The sequence below is a fragment of the Podarcis gaigeae genome (assembly GCF_964106915.1).
Source record: "Podarcis gaigeae genome assembly, chromosome: 2".
NCBI lineage: Eukaryota > Metazoa > Chordata > Lepidosauria > Squamata > Lacertidae > Podarcis > Podarcis gaigeae.
In genome coordinates this window covers 44,016,463-44,044,301 of record NC_139679.1, presented here as the reverse complement: position 1 = coordinate 44,044,301, position 27,839 = coordinate 44,016,463, and the positions used below count along the sequence as shown (strand labels likewise).

The 27,839-nt window shown below is 43.4% G+C and overlaps 1 protein-coding gene across 2 annotated transcripts; it reads right to left on the bottom strand.

Moving 5' to 3' along the window:
• Window positions 1-3,301: 3,301 nt before the first annotated feature.
• On the bottom strand, window positions 3,302-27,348 carry LOC310838551 (C-type lectin domain family 6 member A-like). 2 transcript variants are annotated; one of them, XM_083726059.1, is made up of 10 exons: window positions 26,336-27,348; window positions 20,891-21,004; window positions 19,894-20,019; window positions 18,066-18,211; window positions 17,496-17,605; window positions 12,458-15,695; window positions 11,735-11,860; window positions 10,316-10,461; window positions 10,054-10,163; window positions 3,302-3,386 (listed from the first exon to the last, which is right to left on the bottom strand). In XM_083726059.1, the coding sequence occupies exons 1-6, from the start codon at window positions 26,436-26,438 to the stop codon at window positions 15,506-15,508; spliced, it is 789 nt and encodes a 262-aa protein (XP_083582185.1). In that variant the 5' UTR covers window positions 26,439-27,348; the 3' UTR covers window positions 3,302-3,386; window positions 10,054-10,163; window positions 10,316-10,461; window positions 11,735-11,860; window positions 12,458-15,505. The 2 variants fall into 2 exon arrangements, with proteins under 2 accessions (XP_083582185.1, XP_083582184.1); XM_083726058.1 differs by having other exon boundaries at window positions 11,735-15,695.
• Window positions 27,349-27,839: the final 491 nt, after the last annotated feature.

Genomic DNA, 27,839 nt, shown 5'->3' with positions numbered 1-27,839 from the left:
TTATGGACTCACTGTTAAGACCATGTTCATGGAAGACATCTTATTCAGCTATGAGTGATCACCAAAGGAGAAGACGACCCATTAGAAATGTCTCCAGAAACTTAACTTCCTAGGTCATCAGCAGATGTTGATTGGGCACTCAGTTAATAGCATTATTATGCACTCAAACTTCCCTAACTGAATTTATGAACTTTTCCCCATGATTTGGGAGAGAACCATGTGGATGATTGCTCTGTCCAATGGTTACATGGTTAACAAGTCAAGGATTGGCTTTCAGAACATTAGCCCTGCTGTGAATGTAGCCACAGACCAATCACAGAAACTCCACAGCCATGATATGTAGTGGGAAAGGACTATATGCCAGGATATGGCCCCAAATGTCATCACATGAAATTGCAGTGCAAAACTCCTGCAATTTTCTGAGTAAATGAGGTTGCAATGGTTTTTTTCTAGAGACAACATGGAAATGAACACTAAACTTGCATTAAGTTCCACTAAATTTCCTGAAGTGGCTTTTATGTTGTGTCACGTAAAATGCAAAAATTAATAGGTAATGAAGTGTTGTGAACACAGAATGAAGTACCATGGCCTGATTGCAAACTAATACATAGTCATCTGCTCCAACATGTAGTTAATGGAGGACAATTCTATCAACAGTTGCAAGCCATGACAGCTACCGGTAAATGGAAAATAAATGCTGAGAGATAGTTTATCTATTATAGACGCTGGAGACGGATAAAATAGGCTTCAGTTCAAAACAGGATGCTAGACTAGATGGCCTGATACTGTCAGGCACGCCCAAACATCTGAAAAATACATACACATTAACTGTAGAAGGACAAGCCATGTGTTTTAAATGACTACATTTTACTAGTGCTTTTTTCTAAAAAAAAATGTTTAGGGGTACTCTCATTTTCCTGCTCATATTGAAATACTGCTCTTAATGAGGTCAAACTTAGATTCGCAAAATGTTTAGGGGTAATTACTATTATTAGTATTAGTATTACTACTACTACTACTACTACTAGTAGTAGTAGTAATACTAATACCGGAATTGGGACTTAGGAGACATGGGAATGTAAGCACATTTGCAGGTCTTAAATCAGTCTTTTAATTGTGTTACCGGAAAAATCCGAGGGCTCCCTTGGACAAAAAATAAAGACACCAACCAGAGTAAATTGGAGCAAATCAGCAGCCTGTAGGCTTGGCATTTATTGAACTGTTGCAACAGGGTGCTCCCCTCACTTGCAGGAGAGAGGAAAGACACAGAAAAATGGTGTGTAAGGCCTTATAAAAACTTTTGAAATTCCCATCCTGTAGGTCAAGCCCATCCCCAGAAACATCATGCCTACATCACAGAAAGGAGGGGTTGAGGGAGGGGTGGTGGTGGTAACCTGAGTGTCCTGTCACCTGGCTGGTTTCCTTCTCCTCCTCCCCATGAGTCATTTTCAGAAGACAAAAGGTAGTCGCAGTTTCCTGCCCCCTGAGGGGGAATCCAATCACTGTTCTTTTGTTATAGTCCATGTTGAATTTGTATAGTTAAAGCTATGGTTTTCCCAGTAGTGATGTATGGAAGTGAGAGCTGGACCATAAAGAAGGCTGATCGCCGAAGAATTGATGCTTTTGAATTATGGTGCTGGAGGAGACTCTTGAGAGTCCCATGGACTGCAAGAAGATCAAACCTCTCCATACTGAAGGAAATCAACCCTGAGTGGTCACTGGAAGGACAGATTGTGAAGCTGAGGCTCCAGTACTTTGGCCACCTCATGAGAAGAGAAGACTCCCTGGAGAAGACCCTGATGTTGGGAAAGATGGAGGGCACAAGGAGAAGGGGACGGCAGAGGACGAGGTGGTTGGATAGTGTTTTCGAGGTTACCAGCATGAGTTTGACCAAACTGCGGGAGGCAGTGGAGGACAGAGGTGCCTGGCGTTCTCTGGTCCATGGGGTCACGAAGAGTCGGACACGACTAAACGACTAAACAACAACAACATGTTGAATCCACTCGTATATGCAGTCCGTTGTGTTGTTGATGGTCTTCTGTCTGAGACCATCAGGGTTGGCATAGCAACTGGGCAGGGCTCCTGTGGATGTGCTGGTATGCTCAAGGGATTATGGTGGCCTGTATCAAACCTTCCCCATTTTGTAGTCTTTCCTTCATGGAGTAAAATAAAAGTGAAACAGTGCAAATCCGATGTATGGTTGATTTTCTATGAATTTATAACAGAAGCGTAGTGTATGTAGTGTGTGTGTGTGTAAGTTTGTAGAAACTGAATGATTGGGGGGTGGGGTTTCCTGCTACAGTTGCTTGCTTAAAATGTTTTTAATACAGATGTTTTACACAACAGCAGATTTGTATTGAATGAATATGGACAGGAACTGAAAGCTACAATATGTAAACATAAATTCAGAGTGAAGGGAAATGGAGCTGATTCTTCCCTCCGCTAGCTGCCTCCACAGGAGCCGACAACATTATTTAAGCTACCTGAAACTGGACAGAATCTTTTCCATTTCAAAGCTCAAGGAGGGGGGAAGCCTTTTTGAACCTTCTCCGAGGTTTTTAATATTTGCAAAATGCTTAGGTGACATCATGGCTTATTCAGAGAGCCACCCTCTGCTGAAAGCGGCGAGCATAAGATAGGAGGGAGGGAGGGAGGAGAGCAGGCAAGAAGATTTCCTAGACTGGCTTTTCTTTACCAGTGACAGATCCAACGGGGGTCTTTTGCAGGAATCTGCATTCATCACAGAAGGATGCCTGTTTTGCCTATTGTGGAATATGCTGGTAGGATTTGGCTCTCGCACCCTTCCTGGGTATTCCTTTAATGATAATGAAATGTAAAGAAATACCTGTGCACGGGCCCAGTTGGACCAGGCATAACCATTAAATTGGACAGCCCTGTTTAGGGGAGGTATACTTTGGAATACAGATCTTGGAGACAGATAGCAGGGAGAGCCTTGCTGGTGGCATCAAACTGGTCACTGCTGGCTCCAAAAACCAGGGCAGAGGCATGGAGAGGGAGATGCTGAGGGAAACCCATGTGCTTCGTTCCTCCCCATGACACCATGTACATTCAGCCAGGCTTATTTCCTGACTGGCTTTTGACTCACAGTCTAGAGGACCAGAAAGACATTGTTCTAACCCTGCAAGTTCTTGCAACCTTTAAAAAAACACTCCTATGAATCAATTCTGCTTGTACACGCACACAAATTAGCCAAGTTTCAATGAGGTAAGAATGGGGACTGCAGGGTACAGGCAATGTGCCTGCTCTTTTCACAAATGAAGCCCAAGCGTCTTAGGCACTTGGTGTTCTTCCATTTTAATTCATACTTGGGGTCCAAAATCACACAGCATCGGGAACTGATTGGTTCTGTCCTTCCATCCCAGTTTCTGAAAATGAGAAACACAAATTTGTCTGAATTGCATGCTATCAGGGGAATCCAGTATATGGGGCAGGATCATGAACTTGAGAGCAGGGGTGGTAAGCAGATGCTGGCCTCAACTTTTTTGTGTGGGATAACTAGTCTCATATAACCAACATGCTTAAGTCTAATTAATGCATGAATGGGTTAATGCCACAGACAGAGAGAAAGCTGCCCTGTCAGGCTTAGCTAGGTCATTCTCCCTCACTTTGGTAAGGAGGGAATCATTTTTTTTTTTAATAATAATTTTTTATTGTTTTTACAAAACAAAAAAAAAAGCAGGGAACAAGGGTATAGGAAAAACAAACAAATCACAAACAGATACATAAAACATGACTTCCCCATACCTCCCCTTCTCTGCATCATTATTTTATAATGTGTCAGCAACCCTTCAGTCAATTTCTCTATATATTCTCATTAAGTTTCCCCCTTTAATTTACGATTTACAGCTGTAGTTCTTTGTTTCTAGCCTCTCGACATCTTAACCGTCCGATATTTTACAATAGTTCTTAAGATATACTTTAAATTTTCTCCAATCTTCCTCCACCGCCTCCTTCCTCTGGTCACGGATTCTGCCGGTCATCTCTGCCAATCCCATATATTCGATCACCTTCGTCTGCCATTCCTCCAGAGTGGGTAGTTCTTGCATCTTCCAATACTTTGCTAAAAGAATTCTTGCTGCCGTGGTTGCATACATAAAGAAAGTCTTATCCTTCTTCGGTACCAATTGGCCCACCATGCCCAGAAGAAAAGCCTCTGGTTTCTTTGAAAACGTCCATTTAAGGACTTTCTTAATTTCATTATAGATCATTTCCCAGTAGGCCTTAATTTTTGGGCAGGTCCACCAAAGGTGATAGAAGGTTCCTTCAGCTTCCTTACATTTCCAACATTTGTTATTGGGCAAGTGATAGATCTTAGCAAGCTTGACTGGAGTCATGTACCACCTGTAAATCATTTTCATAATATTTTCTTTCAAAGCAGTACATGCTGTGAATTTCAAACCGGTGGTCCATAACTGTTCCCAGTCAGCAAACATAATGTCATGACCAACATCTTGTGCCCATTTAATCATAGCTGATTTTACCGTTTCATCCTGTACATTCCATTTCAGCAGCAGGTTATACATTCTAGATAAGTTTTTTGTATTGGGTTCTAACAGTTCCGTTTCTAGCTTTGACTTTTCACTCTGGAATCCTACTTTCCTGTCCAGCTTAAACACTTCATTTATTTGGTGGTAATGTAGCCAATCTCTAACTCTATGTTTTAATTTTTCATAGCTCTTTAATTTAAACTTTTCTCCATCCTTTTCTAACATTTCATCATATTTTAACCAATTTGAGTCCATGTTAAGTTTTTTAACTGCTTTTGCTTCCATTGGTGATAACCATCTGGGGGTTTTATTTTCCATTAAATCTTTGTACCTGATCCAGACATTATACAATGCCTTCCGTACCATATGGTTTTTAAAACTCTTATGCACTTTCACCTTGTCATACCACAGATACGCATGCCAGCCGAGGTTATTATCATAACCTTCTAAATCTAAGATGTCTGTGTCCTCAAGAAGTAGCCATTGTTTTAACCAGCAGAAAGCTGCTGCCTCATAGTAGAGCCTCAAGTCCGGCAGGGCAAACCCCCCTCTATCTTTTGCGTCTGTTAAGATCTTAAACTTAATTCTGGGCTTTTTGCCCTGCCAGACAAATTTAGATATATCTTTTTGCCACCTCTTGAAACATTCCATCTTGTCCAAAATTTGTAAAGTCTGAAACAAAAATAACACTCTCGGCAATACATTCATTTTGATAACAGCTATACGGCCTAACAAGGAAAGTTTCAGTCTAGACCATATATCTAGATCCCTTTTGATTTCTGTCCAACATTTCTCATAATTGTCCTTAAATAAATTAGCATTTTTTGATGTTAAGTTTACCCCCAGATATTTAACTTCTTTAACAATTTCCAAACCCGTTACATTTTGAAATCTATCTTTTTCTTCCGGTGTCAAATTTTCCCCCAACACTTTTGTTTTTTGTCTGTTCAATTTGAATCCTGCCACTTGACCAAATATCTCAATTAGGTCCAACACTCTTTTCGTACTCTCCTCTGGCTGTTGTAATGTTAGAACTAAGTCGTCTGCAAATGCCCTTAATTTATAATGTTTCGCTCCGACCTGAATACCTTTAACCAGCGGGTCCATTCTAATCATGTTTAACAAAACCTCCAGGACAGATATAAACAGGAGGGGAGACATAGGGCATCCCTGTCGTGTACCCTTTTCTATTGATATATCATCCATCACCATACCATTCACGATTAATTTTGCTTTTTGTTCTGCATATATCGCACCTATACCATTTTGAAATCTTTGGCCTACCCCCATTCCCTGGAGATTCTTCATCATAAAATTCCAATTGATATTGTCAAAGGCTTTCTCCGCATCCACAAAGATCAAAACTGCCTTTTTGTTAATGTCCATTTCCAACAGTTCCAGAATGTCTAAAATATTTCTCACATTACTTGACATATATCTCCCTGGAAGAAAGCCTGTTTGGTCCTTATGAATCTCCCCTACTAGCACTCTTTTAAATCTTTTTGCCAGAATGTCTGCAAAAATTTTATAATCCACATTCAACAGTGATATAGGCCTATAGTTTTTTACTTGGCTTTTGCCAGTCTCTGTCTTTGGTATAAGTGAGATGAATGCCTCTTTCCACGATTCGGGAGCCTTTTTCCCCTCCAAAATTTGATTGCAAACTTCTTTCAATGGTTGAGTCAACCATTCTTTTAACATTTTGTAATATCCTGCAGTTAAACCATCCGGTCCTGGAGATTTCCCCAATTTCATATTCTGGATGGCACCCTCTATTTCTTGTTCTGTTATTCTCCCATTTAAGGTCATCTTATTCTGTTCTGAGATTTTTGAAAGTCCATATTTTCTGATGAATTCCTCTATTTCTTGCTCGTTTGTTGGGCCTTGCGCGTACAGTTTTTTGAAGAAGCTTTGAAAACAATTGCTTATCTCATTTGGTCTAGTGATTATTCTTCCATCTTCTTCCAAAGATGTTACAGTATTCAGTTTTTGTCTTTTTTTCAATTGCCATGATAGCAATTTCCCACATTTATCTGCCGATTCAAATGTCTTTTGTCTCATCTGCTTTATCTTCCATTCTATTTCTTGATTCATCAGTTCCATATATTGCGTCTGATAAAATTTTATTTCTCTTAATATTTCTTGTGACTTTGGTTTAGATCTTAACTTCTTCTCTTCTTCCTTTATTTTTTCCAGGATTTTCTCTTCCCTCTCCTTTTGCTTTCTTCTCTTTAGGGAATTCTGCTGAATAAGAAAACCACGCATCACGGCTTTACTTGCATCCCATATTGTTCTTTTCTCCACATTTGTTCTTAAATTTATCTCAAAGTATTCTCTTAAAGTTTTTTGGGCCTTCTTGTAGATTTCTTCATCTTTTAAGAGGGTGTCATTCATTCTCCATCGAAATGTTCCCGCCGTTGTTTGTTTCATTTCCATTTTTACAGCATTATGGTCGGAGCAGGTTTTTGGGCAGATTTCTATCTTCTTAACTTTTGATGCCAGATTGCTGGAGATCCAAATTTGGTCAATTCTAGTCCATGTCATCTTTGCTTCGGAGAAGAAGGTTCCCTCTCTTTCTAGAGGGTTCCTTGTTCTCCAAATGTCTATTAAGTCCATATTGTCGGTCATTTCAAAAAAAGCCTTTGGTAGTCTCCCGTCCTTGGATATCACAAGTCTTTGAGCTTTGTCCATGTTTGTGGAGACTACTCCGTTCATATCGCCCATCATTACAATTTTATAGTCCATAAAGTCTGATAGAGTCTCATGCAGTTTCTTGAAAAATTCCGCCTTCCCCTCATTAGGTGCATACACCCCTACTATTAAAAGTTTTTCTCCTTGCGATTGAATTTCAACTGCCAAATATCTTCCTTGCTCGTCCTTAAATATCATTTTTGGGGCCAATTTTTCTTTAATGTACATCACTACGCCTCTTTTTTTGACTTTATCTGATGATATAAATTCCAATCCTAGTCTCTTATTTATCAGAAGCTTCCTGTGGGTTCTGGCTATATGTGTTTCTTGGAGGCATATTATGTCCAATTGTTCTTTTTTTAGAATGTAAAAAACTTGTTTTCTTTTTCGGGGAAGGTTCAAACCATTGCAATTCCAGGTTAATAGTTGCAGAGACATCTTGGTTTATTGATGGGTATCTGTTCCTCCGACCGCACCCAATAATTGTTCTTCTTCGGTTGGTGGTGGTGAAGTAAGTCCAAATGATAGATTTGAGATGTCTGTTGGTTCTCTTAGGGTCACAGTCCCTTTTTGTAAGTCCTCAAAGTTTCTTTCCAAAAACTGGTCCTTGTCCTGTATTGTTTTGATCTTTATCTTCCTCCCTTTAAAGTTGAAGGACAATCCTTGTGGAAATTCCCACCTAAATGGGATGCTATTTCCCTTCAGCAGGTCAACAAGGTCTTTAAAGTAGGTCCTTACTTGCAAAATGTAACGAGGGATGTCTTTAAAAATCTGTATCTGAGAGTTTCCTATCACCAATGCCTTCTGAAAATGTAGATTTAATATTTTGTCTCTCTCTTCTCTAGATCTTAATGTGATTAGACAATCCCTCGGCTTTTTGCCTTGTCTCCTGCCCAGCCGGAAGGCTGTGGTTATCTCAAAATCTTCTTCTCCTTCCCAGTCCTCCAACCAAAATCCATGAATATTCTCTGTGAGGAATTCCTTAAGGTCGTCCTTTTCTTCCTCAGGGACAAGTCTTAGCTTCAGATTCTTCCCTTTTCTCTCAAGTTCCATCAAGGCCAAGGTTGCATCATGTTCACCCACTTTCCTCTCAATTGGAACAAATTTTCCTTTAAATTCCTCAACCGTACTTTGAGCACTCTCGGCTATCCTCCTCGTTTCTGTATTTTCCTGTATTAATTTATTTATGGAGTCAGTATGAGATGAAATCGTTGTTGTGTTCAAGTCTAATCTTGTTGTAAGTTCTGTCAATTTTCTGGAATTTTCTGCCAACTTCTTAGAGTTGTCTGTGGATTGCTTTGTCAATGCCTCTAGAGACTGATTTATTTTAAGCAGTGCCTGTGTCATAGAATCCATTGATGCTGTTGTTACTCTTTCCTGTGCAGCTGGTAAGCCTGCCGTGGAGGCCCTTTTCTTTTGTGCTTGTGCTTTTGTTCTGGCCCTTGTTGATATTTCCTCCACTGGATTGCTCATAGCCAAGGTCGTTCTCACAGGAAAGGTTTAAGTGGAAAATCCCACTGTTATTTTTTCCAATGGAACAATGTCTCTCTTTCCCTCTAGGGGGAGTAAAATGTATCCCAAAAGTGAAAGTCACAAAGAAGCCTTAAGCATATATCGATACAAATCCAATAGTCCAACACGAACTTTACTTTGTATCAAGGTAAAACAATCTTCTAAATAAGCCAAAACCGTTACTTTTTGTCAGATAGAGTCATTCACATCTACAGTCCGATTTTGACAGCTCCCTTTTGACAGTTCCCCTTTTCCGGCGATACAACTCTGATCAGGCAGCCCCTACCAGGGGAGTTTAGCGGTGAGGAGGGATAACTTCTCTTAATGTTTTCAGCAGGTTAATAATGTCTCTTTTTTTCTTCTTCCCCCCCTATTCCTGCCCAAAAGGGGGGGAGGTTACTCTCTGATGTCGGGCTTGTAGTTTTAAAAAGCACTTGTCATATAAAAACAACTTGATTTTTTCGTTGCTTGATTAAACATGCAGTTCCCGGGGGGCAGACTTCCTTGATTTAATGCCTCCCGTTTTCAGCCAAATCCAAGTTTTTAAGTCCCGTTAATAGTTGTTTTAAGTTCTTACTCACGGGTATCGATGCCAATTGTAGTTTCAGGAAGGAATCGGCGCTCTCCGTTAATGGCGACGCGGCTTCACTCTGCGGGCTGGGTAGCGACTCTCAGCACCGCGCTCACACCCGATGCCGCTCCGGAGCCTTTAAAAAGGCTCTTTCGCAGTACCGGGGGGCGCAAAGGTGCCCACCGAGTCTCCTTGTTCGCAGGCTTCAGCGCCTGCGATTTTAGGGGTCCCCCGCTCGCCGTAGCGGGTCAGACCCGAACTCGCAGAGCAGTCTCGCCTCGGAGCTCGAGGCTAAGACCGCCATTAAAACGCTGGCGCCGACCGGAAGTGGTAAGGAGGGAATCAAGCCCATTGCTGTTCCCCTCCAGTTTATCTGAGAAACTCAGTGTGTAAAGAGGTCTGAGCTGATTGATCTTACAAGCCATTCTTGTGTTCCTATACCAATAATTTAGAAACTTTCACCACTGAAACAAAGCCCAGTTTTACAACCTGTGTTTTCTGACTTCTGTATGGAAAAGTACATGAATCTGACCTTTGGAGAGTTTGGGAAGATCTGCTACCATATTCTAAGAGGAGAGGTACTCAGAGGAGGAAAATGGTTCAGCTTTAGCTGTCAAGTTTGGAGGGGGGAGAGGTTGCTAGTGCACTATAAGCACTAGGGAGCAGATCTAACTGTAGCTAATGCACATAGTAAACAGGGGTGGACAAGGAGTCATTGCAAATCAGTGCTATGATATGGTAGAGAATTTTCAACTCAATAATGCTACTCACGTGTAGGAATGATTTTTGAAGTCTTGCCACATCCACTTTCTTTCAGCCTCTATGTAAGTCAGTCCAATCCAAGTGTTCTCACTTATCTGCAGTTTATCTTTCAGAAAGTCCTCATAGAAAATGAAAATAACATGAATTTGCAGTTCTCTAGCCATATAATATTTGCAAAATTGCACATATTAGGCAAGTGTTCATAGAAATGAATATATTAGTGAAAGTAACACACTCAATTATATTTTATTTATTCCTTAGATAGAATTACCTGTTCATTTTCACTGTCAATCACTATTAGATCTGCACCTAGGGCTTGGCAGAAACTTCTAGCTGTATTCTGTTGCATTTTTTCTGTGGAATAGTAGTAGCATTTTTCCTGAAACTTATGCCAGCCATCTGCACACTTTGGAAAGCCTGCAATATATGGAAATGTTGATTAATGCTACCCAGCATGAATATATCTTAGATGTTTTGCTGGTCAAAGGATGTTATTGTGCCTGGAGTCATACACTACCATAATTGCCAATAAACACACATTTCAAAACCAGTCCCTTTGCCTTATCCAGATGGTGTGTGTGTGAAATATCATCACCTAAGGGCAAACCATAAAAATCTGGGTTCAGTTAACGGAGAAAGATGTGATCTGTGATTTGACTTTGGCTGTGTGTGCTGGGGAGATATGTGAAAAAAACATGTAATTCCAAGAGGATCTCTTTTACCAGTTTGTGTGTGTGTGTGTGTGAGAGAGAGAGAGAGAGAGAGGGAGAGAGAGAGAGAGAGAGAAACTTCTCATCTCTCTTGCTCCAGCATTCCATCCCCTCCTCTCTGTGTGTCCCTCTTGATCTCTGTCTTTGTTCTCACCCTGCCTCCTCACAGGGACTCCATTTTCCTCCCCCTAGTCTCTCAAACTGTTCCTCCTTTCCCTCATATTCTCTCTTGTCAGTTTTCTTTCTTTTCAGCTGCTGATTTGAGCCTTGAAAAGCAATGTTATTAGTTTGTGGTTGCCAGACCTCTTTATTCACTGGATCCAGCAAATGTTAGAATTTAATCAAGTCAGGCTAACTGCCTGGGTGAGGGGCCATTCAGATAATAAAAGAAAGGTGATGGGCCATTAAGAGAATAAAGGAAAGAGGGCTCTGTGTCCAATGGCAAATGGGAGGGCTCCTCCTTCAGCTCTCAGATAGATAGAAGGGCAAAGCCTGAGTTTGAGGGTAGAGTTTGCTGGGATGTGAACTAGAAGCTGGAGAAAAAGCTGCAGGCTTGAAAGGCATAGAGTGGGCCATAGTTGATTTCTGCTTCAATCCAAGGCTGCAGCTATGGGAGAAGCAAGAACTTTTTGGGGTGTTGATACTGTGAACCCCTCCATCATAGGCTCAGGTTGCATATATGGGTAAATATATCATAAAGACACCATAGTCTCTGCTGTGCCTCATTTCCAGAAGGAAACATCTGAAACCCCTGGAATCCAGGCACTTCTCAGAGATTGGAGTGGTGTGCAACAATACATATAAGCTGAAAGAGGAATACATACAGCTGAATACATAGAGCTGAAAGAGGAAGTGGGACAGAGTGTCGCTCTCTCTACTTCCTCCTTCAGCACTATGTACTTCTGGGGGTGGGGTGGGGCAGGTGGAACTACACAGAAGTAATATCCAGAAGATTTTACCTTCTTCAGATCTGAACTTACATCTAAGACATGCCATTATGAGAGTAGCTGTTGTTATGATCAAGGAGCAGAGCAACAAAACTGAGAAGATCATGAAGGGTTTCCTGCCAAAGGGTCCCCACTTGCCGTCCTCAGATGTAAACAGTGCTGCAAATAAAGAAGAATAAACCTGGAAGCTCGAGGAGGACCACGGGATTTCAGGAGCAGGACCATTGAGAATAAAGAAGGCTTGCCTCAGAGAATCATGGCCTCTTTGATTTGTTAAGGGTTCTCTTCCCAGGATTCACAGGGAAGAGGGATTGGCTAGTCTCCCTTCCATCCAGGTTTCCGTCTTCCCACCTGCCAAAATACAGCAAGTGTTCCATGCCTACTGAGCATGCTCATTCTGGGTTTCAAAATATTTTTTGTCCTTCTGGAAAACCTTGAGGTTTCCCCAAAGCTTCTGATACCTCCCTCTTGTGTGTGGACGGTGCCATTTTAGCTACATGAGACTCCTCTGAATTTTGGAAACGGAAGGAATGAGAACAACAACAAAGTTCATGTGGTCCTCCAATACATCAGAGCCCAAAGCGGGACAGGGAAGTAGATGAACAGTGTAACTGGTGTCTGGATTGGGCAACAAAGGCTTTTTAAAGTCTAATGAGGAAGGGGATATTATTTGTGCTCCTCTTGAGACTGCAGTACCATAGAGAGACTAAAAACATTTATTTGTGCCATTTGTGGAGGTATGTTAATTCTTTTCACCTGGTTCTCTTTCCTCTCCCTTCTCTGGTAGCCTTCTCAGCCGGATGCCAGAAAACCCGATATACTCATATTCCTGCGCAGCATTCTCATATCCTTGCTGGTCCAAAACCACTGATTCTAGAGACAGAAAAGGTGTTGTTGTTTTTAAAGGGATTGCTTACTTGGCTCTCCGTTGTGACTTTCCAGATTTCATGGTCTTGCTACCCACTGGAAGTGGGCATGTCCAGCTTTGTCACTCATTGTGGAATAGTATATCATTCAAAGAGCCAAAACTGGGTCAAAAGAAGCTTATTAGCAAATGTAAATATTAAGAATGCTTGTGCTGATAGCAAGTAAGAGGCTAACATGTTAATGTGACCATGCTGCAACTGCTGCAGCAACTGTGACTGTTTATTGCAATCTTATTAAACAGCCTCCCAAGACTGGATAACTGTGGCAGCATGATCTAGTCCTAATGAGAATAGAGTATAGAGGAGAAATACTAGAGTATAGAGGAGTAATGAGTATAGAGGAGAATTACAGTTAGGAATGATAACCTTGTTAGATCACTCACATAGGGAATTGTGTGTTTTATATGTGATGTGGACACAACAGCAGCAGAACTGGAACAGCCTTTTGAGAATTTCCCGTTCTCCTCCCTTCCTGCTTCCTTCCACTGCCGCCCTGATTTACCTGCGCTTCCAGGTTCTGACTCTGAGGAAACTTCAGCATTCTGAGAAAATTTGTCTGAAAGAATGTCATTCTGGTAATCTTCATTCCAATAGTCTTCATTCTGATAGCCGTCATCCATGATGGGTTTGATTCTTCTCCTCGAATGCCTCTCAGAGCAGCTAAGCTCAGTAACCGGATTCTTGTGTTTGCTGTCTATCACTATCAGCTTCCTTTCTATCTAACAAACAAACCACAGAAATGTCAGGCGCTTGCCCCACTCCTAATGCTCAGGAAGGGGAGTGCAACTGTCATGGCTGAATGTAGCAAAGCAGGATGGGATGGTCCTAGCTAATTATGGCTGAACTGTGAAAGAGACTGAAGCTGATTCGTTACAAAAGGTTCAGACAACTATGAGTGCGCTCTTAATGAAAGAGCAAGTGATCAGGCTTCATGTTATTTGAGAAAAGAAAGGGACCGCAAAACAAAGGTTCAAATTATCATAAGAAATGTCTGGAGGTGTCTGAAAGAAGGTTGATCACCCAGGTATCTGCCAAAATTTTCATTTGCCCTAACACTAGCAAGACGCACAATCCATCTGTGCACAGCATTTTTCTGGAAAAGTAATTTCATCTGTATTCTTTTCCTTGCTGTTGTTATTTTTAAGTATTTGTTTTTTATCTTATTGATTTACATTGAGAAATTATCCACAGTGTCCCACAGGGCTCCATTTTGTCACCCATTTGTTCAACAATGGGCTGGGGGGGGGTGTGCGGGGGTGGGGTGGGTGGTCCTATAAACTGAAATCAAATCCAGACAAGACAAAAGTCCATTTTATTTATCAGATCTCTCTTCTGCGAGATGTCAGGGTGGTTTGCGAAATTAATACATGCAGTTATAAAACAATTACAACCACAAAACAGGAAACAGGAAAAAACAGCTTCATATATAAAACAATGAAAAACAATTGCATACATACAAGTTGTTTAAATAGTTTTAATACAGATGAAAACTTGGATAAAGCTTGTTGGAAGAGGAAGATAAATGTGTGTGCCAAGTTGTTGAGTCTAGGAAGTGAGCCTCCTTGTGTATTGGGATGGGCACTCCTCTAGAAAGGGTAAGTTTGTAATTTTGGGGTGCTCTCTGGGACAGTGGTATGCAACAGAGCCTTCTCTGTGGTGACCTCTTGACTATTGGAATCTCTACCTTTTAGATGTGTGCATGGCACCATCTGCTTATATTTAAATGGCATACTAAGATGTGATATTGGAAATAGAAGTTTGGGGAAGAGATTCTTCCTCTCTCCTCACAGAGATAGGCCAATTGCTACAAAGCACATTAAAACTCAGTTAGATTCTGCATCTGCCTTCATCCACCTTTAAACCAATGGTCCCCACAAAAATACGTAGGCTAGAATAAATCACAGAAACCTTGTTTTGTAAATAAATAAAGATTTTACTTACAAAGTTTCAGTAGTTACAGTAAACAAATCTCTGTCCATCAGAAGTAAAAATAAAGAAGAAAAATGGTTCCAAACAATTTAAAAGGAAAAGAATGTGGTTTCATTACAAAAGGATCATGCGGTCTTTGTGTTAACAAAGACATGCAGGCTGTGTAAATCTCCTAGCTAGGAAAATTTACTTGCATGTATATTTTGTTGAGCTGGGAGCCATGCATAGCTATCAGCTTTTTCCAAGAAAGAGAGTATATAGGTACAACTGAGGTATGTAGAGAACTGGTCTTAACTGACCAACTAACTAAGGGCTTTGGGTTGTGTATGCAGAAACCTGTTCAGTTGATGGAGCACAATTAAAGCTGTTTGAAATTATCACAAAGAAAAGCTACATGCAAGAACTAAACACATTAGGGTTAAAAACTACCATGTGCATTAGGTAATACAAGACAGACATGTTGAATTGTGGTGTATTGTCAAACCAAAGAAAGACAGCTGATATTCTGACCAAGCCACTACCAAGAGACAGTTCTGAAAACCTTCAAGTCAAGATGGGACTCTGAGTGGGTCGTTAATTGTGCATGCAATTGCTACATTTGCTTGAGAGGCAGTTTGTGGTATAAACCAGCCTCAAAGAAACAGCATGCCTGAGTCGTAATTAGTATTTGAATTGGTTTCTAGGATTCTAACAAGACACACCTTTTAACCCAAGCTTTGGGGAATACTTGGTTGGTTGTCTCACCTTGCAGTTGTTGATTTTTAATACAATGGAAACAATTCATGAAATACTGTTAGGAATAGAGCACGTGTTTTCACAGCAGTGACACATCTGTTTGACTGGTGTATGTCCTTGCTACAAGTTGCTTTTGCTTTTCTTCTGTATTTGCTTTGTCCAATTATCTTTTTAAAAAAATTGTTTCTATGGAATAAAAATAAAGCAAATCATTTCAGTGGGGTGAAAGTGGAGACCGCAGCACGCAGGTCACCTCCTTGTCCCTCTCACAGACAGATAGATGGAGCTTATCACAGGGAATGTTGTTCCACTTGCCCTTTGAGGCTTCATCTGAAGTAAGAACACAATGGGTCTTATAATTATATTTGTCGGTAAGTTGAATGTTATCTGGCGTCTCCCAGTTTCTGAAAAAGATAAAACAGCGTGAGTCACATACCAGCAGGGTGATGAGAGGGGACAGAGCTTGAAGTTGGGAAAGAAACAGATGCTGGCCTCAAATTTTCTGCAGATTCTGAGAAGCAGGATCAACTGCAGGTGACTGCAATCCTAGGAGCACTTTGCCCAGGAGGAAATCTCCCTTAAACACAGTGGTAAAGGTAAAGGTAAAGGGACCCCTGACCATTAGGTCCAGTCGTGACCGACTCTGGGGTTGCAGCGCTCATCTCACTTTATTGGCCGAGGGAGCCGGCGTACAGCTTCTGGGTCATGTGGCCAGCATGACTAAGCCGCTTCTGGCGAACCAGAGCAGCGCACGGAAACGCCATTTACCTTCCCGCCGGAGCGGTACCTATTTATCTACTTGCACTTTTGATGTGCTTTTGAACTGCTAGGTTGGCAGGAGCAGGGACCGAGCAATGGGAGCTCACCCCGTTGCGGGGATTTGAACCGCCGACCTTCTGATTGGCAAGGCCTAGGCTCTGTGGTTTAACCCACAGCGCCACCTGCGTCCAAACACAGTGGTACTGACTTCTAAATAAAGATGCCTAAGATTGTGGTGCATGTGAAGAAGAGAACATCACATTGACCAAAGAGGATGGTGCTGCTTTCACACAGCCAGTCCCAGATCAAACATCAAACATACTTGTCATTTATATTGAAGTACTGTTTACTTCAGTGGCTCTGGTGGCAGCAGGATCTATATTCTTCCTTCTCCATCCAAGTTTCCTGCTATGCCCTTCATGCTTTTATCTACCACCTATGAAATCTAAAAAATACAAATAGCTTCTGTTTAGATTAAAGACCAGGGGTGAGGAATAGGATATAACTAGGGGGTTGAATCCTTATCTCCTCCACCCACAGGCCAAGTGTGACAGGTGGGTAGGGCTGGACGTCTGTCAATCACCTGGCATCACAATGACATCATATGACTCATTGTTGGACACTAAAACCCTGACAATCAGCTGATCAAAGCACCACATACAGCACAGGGATACTGGCCCAGTCCCATTTTTATCACTCCAAACCTGATGGAAGAAGGAGAATTAACATGGGAGGCTTTTAGCCAAGCTGGCACTCCATGTAACATCCACCTCCACACGGACCATATATACACTGGTCACATCAACACCCTACATTTAATTCTTTGCCATGGGTGCTGACAGCTGTTAAAGGTAAAGGTAAAGGTACCCCTGCCCGTACGGGCCAGTCTTGCCAGACTCTGGGGTTGTGCGCCCATCTCACTCAAGAGGCCAGGGGCCAGCGCTGTCCGAAGACACTTCCGGGTCACGTGGCCAGTGTGACATCGCTGCTCTGGCGAGCCAGAGCTGCACACGGAAATGCCGTTTACCTTCCCGCTAGAAAGCGGTCCCTATTTATCTACTTGCACCCGAGGGTGCTTTCGAACTGCTAGGTTGGCAGGCGCTGGGACCGAGCAACGGGAGCGCACCCCGCCACGGGGATTCGAACCGCCGACCTTTCGATCAGCAAGCCCTAGGCGCTGAGGCTTTTACCCACAGCGCCACCCGCGTCCCTGCTGACAGCTGTTAGGAGACACTTAATACACCACAACTCCCAGGATTCTCTGGGTGAATCCATGACTGATAAAGTATAAGAGTGCTTTAAAGGTTTGTTGTGAATATGTTGTTTCCTGTCCGTATTATGGGAAATACACTTCCAAATTTTTACTGCTGAAATTCTTAAAGCTTTCTGAGCCTCAGTCTCAATGTGTAAAGATAAAGGATGATGCATTGAGGAATTCTACTCACTCAAAGGTCAACTCTGTACCATCCACCCATTGCCACCCTGGTACACCCTCTGCATAACGCAAGCCAATCCACAGATTCTTCGTGGAATCCATTTTATAAATTAGAAAGTCCTAGACAAAATGAAAACAGAATCAAATTACTCCTTACCTGCTGCCCAATATTTTTGCCAAGCACTTTTGCATGTTCTTTTTGGTAATATATTCATTTACATACACTGTTTATCCTAGTATATAGTTTAGTACACATTACAAGGATTGCATTGCAAAATTCAGAGAAATGCAAATCTTAAAGGATGACAGCACTTTGGTTCACATATTGTTTCGGGAAGTGTGAATTTGGTTTACATATTGTTTCGGAAAGTGTGAACTCAATCCAATTTCTCTCCTGTTTATACTTAAGTCTCAACTTCAGATCAGGGCATAGGACTGGCTTTTATGGGAAAGCAGTTCTCTGCCATCTGTTGTTTGCCTGGCTTGCAGTAATTTCTACCTAGCAAGGAGAGGGTGTCCTATGCAACAGTCTCTGAATCTCCACATCTTAGATGAGAGAGTCAGGACAGGAGAGACTCACCTGTTCCATTTTGTTGTCAATTATCATCAAATCTGCACCCAGCCATCGGCAGAAGCTTCTGACCTCACCCCAATTTCCTGTTTTTATGGGAAAGTAATAGCATTTCTCCTGAAATGCTACCCATTCATCTGGACACACTGAAAAGCCTGCAAGATAAGGAGCCTTAAACAATATATCCCACAGCAAGTGCATCCAAAATGTTCCACTGGTCATTCATCCAATATTTCTATGACTGGTGTCACATACTACATGAACATTCAGCAAATGATACAATATCTAGGAGTTTTTAATCACATGATAGTTAATCACATGATAGTGTGACAGCAGAGACATGGGGACCTGCTCCCTTTTGGAAATCCAAAAGGGGTATTTAGGTTTCCCATTCAACCCACATACCCCACTGACCTTAAGATGGTGTGCCGCTTTCCTCACAACTTTCACCATAATGAGGAAGAAGTCAAGAAAGACATCAGTGCAAGTATTTCAGCTTACCAGGTAGAAAAATCTCCCCTCTCCTCCCCCTGCACACTGTTCTGGGGTTCTTACAACCCTCCAGATAGGATTTCTGATTTTCTCATATATTGTGAAGTGAACTGCAGTAAGTATCAGCTAATCAGCAATGATTTTAAACTGATGCATTTCAACAGTGTGATTCATGTGATTCAGCTGCAAAAAAAAAAAAGGGGGGGGGAGGCTAAGGCAATCTTCAGCCTCATTAACAGGCCTATAGTTTCCAAGTCATGGGAATTCATAATCCCACTTTATTCTGCACTAGTCAGACCTCATCTGGATAACCATGTCCAAGAAGGCTATAGAGACAATAAAATGGGTTCAGTGAGGACCACTGGCTAATGAAGATACAGTGGTACCTCGGGTTAAGAACTTAATTCGTTCTGGAGGTCCGTTCTTAACCTGAAACTGTTCTTAACCTGAGGTATCACTTTAGCTAATGGGGCCTCCCGCTGCCACCGTGCCGCCAGAGCACGATTTCTGTTCTCATCCTGAAGCAAAGTTCTTAACCTGAGGTACTATTTCTGGGTTAGCGGAGTCTGTAACCTGAAGCGTCTGTAACACAAGGTATTACTGTATTTAGGGATGTGGAAAATAAATAAATAAATGAAGAAAGGAAGGTGTAAACTAAGAACTGGGTATATTCATCCTGGTTTGATTTGGTTAATTTGGGGGATTGGTGGGGAAAATGTGGCACTCTTCCAATACCTGAAGGGCTGTCACACAGAAGCTCATTTTCTGCTGCCTCAGCAAGCGGGACCAGATCTAGTGAGCTGAAGTTACAGGAGGAAAGGTTTTGGCTGAACAACAGGAAAACATTCTGGATGGTAAGAGTAGTTTGGCAGTGGAACCAGCTTCCAAGGCTGGGTGGGCTCTCCCCCATTGTAAGTCTTCAGTTAGAGGCTGGAGAGTCATCTGCTATGGATGTTCTAACTCTGGATGTCCTGAGTTGAGTAGAAGGAGGTGGCCTAAGGCCTTCATTCACTCTATGATTCTATGGGAGGTGGCCTGAGGCCTTCAATCACTCTATGATTCTATGTCTATTTTGTCCTCAGATTTCTGTAGCTGAATGCAGGTTGTCAATGTATACTTTTAAGAAAGGAATCGTGTGTGTGTGTGTGTGTGTGTTGGAGTTTTTAGACATTTAAAACGTAACATGGCTGTATGCAATTGGCATTACTTAAATAAAATGAATTGAGAGGTGTTAGATATATAAAAGATGGGTGCATGCGTGCCATGCTTTAAACGTGCATCATGCTTTAAGCTTCACAGAAGTAATAACCAAAAAAAGTTTAGCCTTCTCCAGATATGGACTTACATCTAACAGATGTCATCACGAAAGCAGTTTTCACCATGATAAGGGAGCAGAGCAGCAGAAGTGAGAAGATGCTGACGGGTTTCCTGACGAAAGGTCCCCGCTTGTCATTCTCAAATGTATACAGTGCTGCAAATAAAGAAGAGTAAGCCACCTAGAAGCTGTAGGAGCGTCAGAAAATTTCAGGAACTAGAAATCTTGCAGGCAAGCAAGAGGCATTAGCACAGTTCAAGGACAAATTCCAGCCAGAAAAAGCAATCAAGGGTGCTAAAAAGCAGGGACTGTGGCCTGGGGAGGAAGCATGACTCCGTGAGTGTCCTGAGGGCCGGGCCACATTTGACCCCCAGGCTTTAGGTTCACCACCCATTTTAAGGGATTACAGTTTGAATTGAAAAAGTCTGATTCTGTCAGGCTGCTGCCAGCAACTCCAATGGCCGGTTTACCCAAGAACATATAAAGAAGGCAAGGAATGTTCTTGCCATCCGCTTTTTATTCAGTATTTACAGAGAGAGGCTTTAGAACCCAGCCTCTTGGATAATGGCGTTGTCCCAAGTGAATCTCCACCCCCACCCCCATCTCTCCCACTTCCTTATTCGTCATCCTCATCACCTCTAAAGGTGCTGACAAGTGCCTTTGAGCTCTGGCTCTCCTACTTTCAAGGCTCGACGGGTTCTGGGTGTGTGTGTCTGGAATGCTTTCTAAAGACACTGAGTCCATCTGCTGTCACCCTCTTGGTACTTCCTCCTCCTCCTCCTCCTCTCCCATTATTTCTCAACTCTCCCTCTCATCTCACTCAGCTATGACCTCCCTCAAATCCCTGTTGTAATTCTAAACAGTCCTCCTCTTCTCTGGAAGAGTCAGGCTAGGGAGGTAGTCTCCACCATTCCTCCTCTGCCCAGTCCCTGACAGTTTCATATATTGCACAAGCATATTCCCAGAGTTTTCCAAGCACATTAGAAAAGTTTGTAATATCATTTGTCAAGTTCATTTAACCTTTCACCTGGCTCTGCTTTCCCTCTGTTGTCTGGTAGCCTTCTCATCTGTATGCCAGAAAACCCGATGTACTCATATACTGGCTCAGCATTCTCATATCCCTGGTCCAAAATCATTGAGTCTACAGAGAGGAAAGAGCACTTTTAAGAGACTGTCTGCTTTGTGACTTTCTGGATGAAAGGGTCTTGCTGCACCCTGAATGGGTGCACATCCAGCCCTCTCTTTCTACAGTGCACAGGTAAGAAACTGTAACACAAACCAATGAGAATATAGCTCTTTTGGTGGCTTCTGTGGGTTAAACCACAGAGCCTAGGACTTGCTGATCAGAAGGTCGGCGGTTCAAATCCCCGCGATGGGGTGAGCTCCCGTTGCTCGGTCCCTGCTCCTGCCAACCTAGCAGTTCATAAGCATGTCAAAGTGCAAGTAGATAGATAGGTACCGCTCTGGCAGGAAGGTAAATGGTGTTTCTGTGCGCTGCTCTGGTTCGCCAGAAGCGGCTTAGTCATGCTGGCCACATGATGCAAGAAAAAGAAAAAGACACAGATAAGTATGTGACCTGGCGGGTAGCACTTTTTACAACTGCTGCTAGGAAAATTAGAGCAAATTATATAGCCAAGGTAGCCATTAACTGTAAAGGAGATGAATTTATTTGATCCCATCTATCTACCTCAGGCTATGCTCTATCTTTGTCACCAAACTCTGAGTATAAATTGCACACTGTATTAATTGATACTGTTTTTAACATTAGTGACCATGTGATGATTTTAGCTTATGAATTTTATTGTTTAATGTTTTTATTTGTACATTGGGGTACTTTTAAAGCTTTGTTTAGAGTACGTAATGTTTTAATAATACAAATGTTTTAAGTCTTTTTTTACGAATTCAGTATAATTTCTTTTAATTGTCAAATAATTCTGTGTACATTGCGGCAGCCTTTGGCTATGTGCAATAAAACTGACTGAGACTGAGACTGGACCTAATGGTCAGGGATCCCTTTACCTTTACCTTTTTTCCTACATTTATAACATTTATGTATTGCATTTTATTAAGAGCGTATTAGTAGAGGCAATACTAGGGCTACCTTCTGGAGCCTCCTGGTTTGAGTGAAATGTCTTTGGGGGATAGTGAGACATAAGCCTTGGAGAACGTGAATCAACTAGTAATATGGTTGCTTTAATCAAGTTTCTTTCCCCACCCCCATCACTAGTCCTGACCAATGTTTCAGGTCAGCCTCTTCACTTTGGCAAATATTTCTCCCCAAATTCAATTTAATGTATTGATTTACTTTTTGGAGGTACCAAGAGATTCCAGATATACTAAACTGCTCCTTTTCCAGTCAGTTTGATGGCTGCTGACTAGTAGTCTCCCTATAGACATTGCTTCTAACTTTTGCCCACTGTGGGACAGGGGTCCCACCATCCAGCCCTCACTCTTGAAAACTGAGCCCTTTGGAATACATATCTAAAAATTGAGAAAAAAAAGTTTTGATATATAAGAGCTGACACTTTTTAGCAGATATACATTTTAAGAAAGTTTATACAGCAAGCCAAACGTTAGCAAAAAGCAGCTGACATTAACTAAACTGTAGTGAAAGATGTGACTGTTTCTTACAATGTTTCCACAATATCCTCCGAGTTCTGCAGCAAGAAATTTTATTGCTCTTGGAGAACTGTGGCTACATGGCATAGTGCATAGAGTTGCAAATTTCACTTCAGAATAAGACACCTTCCCTAGGTAAGGGCACCTCCTTTATTTTGCTTCTGTTGTTCTGTTTTGCTTCTGTTGTTCTGTTGTTCTGCTGCTGCCGCTTTGCCAGTGAGTCTTGGGGTGGACCGCTCCCCCTGCAAGCCCATTCTCCACTTTGGGCTTGGGGGCGGGCCCCATACTCCACCTCAGCATATAAGGCTCCAAGGAGGCCTCGGGACATTGCTGCTGCCACTTCGCCATGAGTTTGTGGGGAGGACTCTTCCCCCTGCAAGCCCACTCCATCAGGCCAGGGGGCGGGGCCCACATTCACAACCGCCACAACTTTAAGGACACTAGTGCTGCTGCAGCAAATGTTAAAAATGTTTTTATATATTTTAAAGTGTTTTAAAAGTGTTTTTAGTTTTTACTTTGTTATACCACCATAAGCAGTGGTTTTTATTCATGTATTTTTATTTTGTTTTGTTTTATCTTGGGTTGGGGTGGGATGGTTGTTGAGTGGGGTGGGGATTGGTTTTGTTTTGGTGTATTTGTTTGTTTGTTTGTTTGTTTTGCTTTTATATTTTGTAAATGGAGGCTTGGGATTCCTACCGTGGAGGGGCGAGGGAGGTATGGCGGTGGGGGCAGATGTCATAGGCGAAGGATCGAGATATGGATATGCTCGTACCCCTTCCAATCTGCGCCCCATCCCAAGAGACGAGGGTAGGGTGAGCAAGGATTACTCACCTCCATCACTGGTGTTGTGCAATGCCAGGTCTATAGGCAACAAAACCGCCACCCTGCGAGATTTCTTCACCTCGCAGGGGGTCGACCTGGCTTATGTGACGGAGACCTGGGTGCACGAAGGGGAAACTGTCACTTTATGAGAGATGGCGCCCCCGGGTTTCTCCGTCCTCCACCAGTCGCGGACTGTGGGCCAGGGGGGAGGGGTGGCATTATTAATCCGGGAAGATTGTTCTTTCAGGGCTCTACCATCACCATCGATCCCCGGTATTGAATGTGTTGGCCTAGTGTGGGGCTCCGAGGTGCTGGCTGGTGTACCGGCCACCTAGCACACCAGCAGCCACCCTGTCAGGCCTGCTGGAGGCGGTGGCCGGCTGGGCCTTGGAATTCCCTAACCTATTGGTATTGGGGGACTTCAACATCCATGCTGATGCCACTCTCCCCTCACAGGCTCTGGACCTGGTGTCTTCCATGGCAACACTAGGGCTCTCCCAGTTTGTTTCGGGCCCCACACATCAAGCAGGCCACACACTGGATTTGATTTTTGGCGTCGGTATAGATGTGATCATGTTTCCTTCAATGAAGGTACCATGGTCTGATCACTACGCTCTGAAAGCCAGGATTGATGTTCCACCCCCACCCTGCTTAGGTGGTGAGCCGATTTGGGCTCACCCGCAGAGGCTGATGGACCCTGATAGATTCCGTCAAGCCTTGTGGGACCTTTCTCCCCCTGGCGACTCATTAACTGAGCTGTTGAGGGCTGGAATACCCAGCTCCTGGCAGCCATCAATGAGATCGCACCTAAGTGCCCTCTACGACCCCGCAGAAACCGGGCTCCCTGGTTTACCGAGGAGCTCCGGAAAATAAAGCAGGACCTCAGATGGCTAGAGCGAGTATGGCGGGGTGCCCATGACGGAGCTTCAAGAACATCTTAAGGGTTTTTATGAAAACCTATGAGATGGCAGTGAAGGCCGCTAAGAAGTCCTACTTCTCGGCCTCCATTTTATCCGCTAGCTCTCGCCCGGCGCAATTATTTAGTATAATTCGGTCTTTAACGTCCCTTGAAGGACAGACAAATTTAAATAACAATTTGACACACAGCTGTGAGGCATTTGCAAGCTTTTTTGCGGAGAAGGTCCTGTTGCTCTGCCATGACTTCCATGCCAATTTGGATACAGTAAAGGAACTGGAGGCCCCTCGACTGTCCTCAGGTCCAGTATTGGACCACTTTGACCGGATATCCCCAGCCGATGTGGACAGACTCCTCCGAGCTGGAAAGCCCCCACTTGTCCTTTCGACCCATGCCCGTCCTAGCTGATTAGAGCGTGTCCAGATGAGGTGCGGGGCCCCCTGGGGGATATCATCAATTTGTCCATTGGCACCGAGACATTCCTTTGGGAACTAAAGGAGACAGTGGTGCACCCGCTCTTAAAGAAAACATCATTAGATCCCTTAGATCTATCCAATTACCGCCCGGTTTCGAATCTTCCATTCCTGGGTAAGGTGATTGAGAGAGCAGTTGCTGAACAGCTTGGTATGTTTCTGGATGAAACATCGGTTCTGGATCCATTCCAGTCCAGCTTCCGCGTTGGTCATGGGACCGAGACGGCTCTGGTCGCCCTAACAGATTATCTCTGCAGGCAGCTGGATCGAGGCGGGTCAGGGCTGCTGATTCTTCTAGACCTGTCAGATCACGAACTCCTGGACCACTGCCTTGCTGACGTGGGGATCCAGGGCACAGTCCTTCAATGGCTGCGCTCGTTTCTCTCTGGTCAGGGACAGAGGGTGGCGCTTCGGGGGGAATTGTCTTCGCACCACTCCTTGGTGTGTGGAGTGCCCCAGGGTGCGATACTCTCCCCGATGCTTTTTAACATCTTTATGCGCCCCCTCGCCCAGCTTGTCCGGAGTTTTGGGCTGGGCTGCCATCAGTATGCTGATGACACCCAACTCTGTTGATGGATGACCATCCTGACTTGGCCCCAGACACACTGATCAGATGCTTGGAAGCTGTGGCTGGATGGTTACGTGGGAGCCGGTTGAAGTTAAATCCTTCGAAGACAGAGGTCCTGTGGCTGGGACGGGACGATATGGGATTGAGGGGGCAACTCCCATCTCTTGCGGGGGGTGCAATTAGTGCCAGCACCGTCCGTTAAGAGTTTGGGTGTAATCTTCGATACCTCCCTCTCCATGGAGGTGCAGATTGCAGCTATAACAAAGGCGGCATTTTTTCATCTCTGCCAAGCTAAGCAGTTGGCTCCTTACCTCTCTCGCCCTGACCTAGCCACTGTGATCCACGCAACAGTCACCTCCAGACTGGATTATTGTAACTCGCTCTACGTGGGGCTGCCCTTGAGACTGACCCAGAAACTCCAGCGGGTGCAGAATGCCGCGGCGAGACTCCTTACGGGGTCTTCGCTGTGAGATCACATTCATCCGGTGCTATACCAGCTGCACTGGCTCCCGGTGGAGTACAAGATCAGGTTTAAGGTGCTGGTTTTAACCTTCAAAGCCCTATAGGGCCTAGGACCCTAGGGCCTACGGGACCGCCTCTCCTGGTACGCCCCACAGAGGAACTTATGGTCTTCAAATAAAAACATCTTGAAGGTCCCAGGCCACAGAGAGGTTAGGCTGGCCTCAACTAGAGCCAGGGCTTTTTCGGCTGCGGCTCCAACCTGGTGGAACGCTCTGTCACAAGAGACAAGGGCCGTGCAGGACTTGACATCTTTCCGCAGGGCCTGCAAGACAGAGCTGTTCCACCAGGCCTTTGGTCAGGGCGCAGCCTGACTCCCTCCTTTGGCAATCTTTACAGAACTTTAGTATGGTTGCCATCAATTTTGATTTTAATTAATTTTTATAATGTTTTTAGAATGTTGCACTATTTTAGTGTTGTTAGCCGCCCTGAGCCCGGCTTCGGCTGGGGAGGGCGGGATATAAATAAAATTTATTATTATTATTGTGTGAACATAACACCTTATTACAGAACCAGAGCAACCCTTTGAGAATTTCTTCTCATTCTCCCCGTTACCTGCTTTTGTAGGTTCAAACTCCGAGTGCACTTCCTCAGTGTGGGATATTTTCTCTGACACATTGTCATTGTAGTATTCTTCATTCTGATAGCCGTCATCCATGGTAGGTTAAGGCTGCTCCAAGTCAGAGTTCTTGGGGCAGATGCAACACAGCCACTTGTGCTTCCTTTCTGTCACTATCAGCTTCTATCTAGCAAGCCACAAATGAGTCAGGCCCCTAAATGCCCACCCCTAGCACCACCTCGCTGCTTGGGGTAGGGGGAAGTCTTCTTGTTTACTTGGTAAAAGCCAAGGGAAAGCACAATTTGTTGTTCTGTTTTTCCCCCCTTGTGCACCTCCCTTGCAACGATGCTGTGGACACTTTAAAGCATTGCAGTTCTGCAACTACGTAGCACTTAAAATGTAGCATGCCTTACTTTGGTTCAGAATGTCCCCCTGCTGTCACAGTCACTTCTCTGCTGGGAGAAAAGTTGTGTGGTCTCCTAAAGCTATATGGATGTGCTTTGCACTTAAGTTCCTGTTTCCACAAGCCAAACACCTACTCAGAAGTGGCTCTATTTAGATGGAAGCAGTTTACAATTTAGTTGTTACAATCACCATCAAGTCATTTGTATCATGGGTTGCACCTCCTACCTACTCAGCATCTGATTACAGGAAAAGCTCAATTTGTTCCAAGATAAGTTTCCAGCTTTTGGTGGTGAATAAAAGCCATCCTATGCACCCTTATCAGTAGATCAAAAGACCATGAGCAAAAACTCTGTTAACACTGGTAGAAGTCTGCAATCCTATGTAGGCTTTAGTAAGAATGCATAAAAGTGGTTATTCATTACGTTCCATGACTTGTAATCTTATTTAGTAATTTTCTAATGAACTGCATGGGGAGAGGAAGGAACTAGTACTACTGTACATCTGAGAGTGATCAAGCAGCATATACAAGAATCCACTGTTGGAATTGTAAGTACAGAATAACAGAATCATTGAATCAACTGTAACTTCTCCCACTTTTAAGAAGCATCAATTTGACGGTTTTTATCCAAAATGAGTTATGATGCAAGATACCACTTCTGGGGTGCTTCTGGAGCTAGCTGTATCACTGACTGGGAAAGTGTGGCCACATTTCCTCAAGGCAATGGACTATGTGGGGCTTCCCTAGTCACTTGATCCAGAAGCTGCAGTTAGTGCAAAAATGCTACAGCCCAGTTGCTGCCAGGGGTGAGACTTTGTCAGCATACAACAGCTGTACTCGGGGATCTGCCCTGGTTGCTGATTTGCCACCAGGCCAGGTTCAATGTGTTACTATTAGTATATAAAGTCTTTAATAACTTGGGCCTAGTTTACCTGCAAGATCACCTTACCCCATATATGTCCACTTGACCACTTCGAACTGAGGAACTGGCACTGTTACAGGTGCCACATAATACCCATTCTGTATTTGTAAAAATGGTATTTTAGTGTGGGAGCACCTATACTTTGGAACTCCCTTCCTACTGATACCAGGCAGGC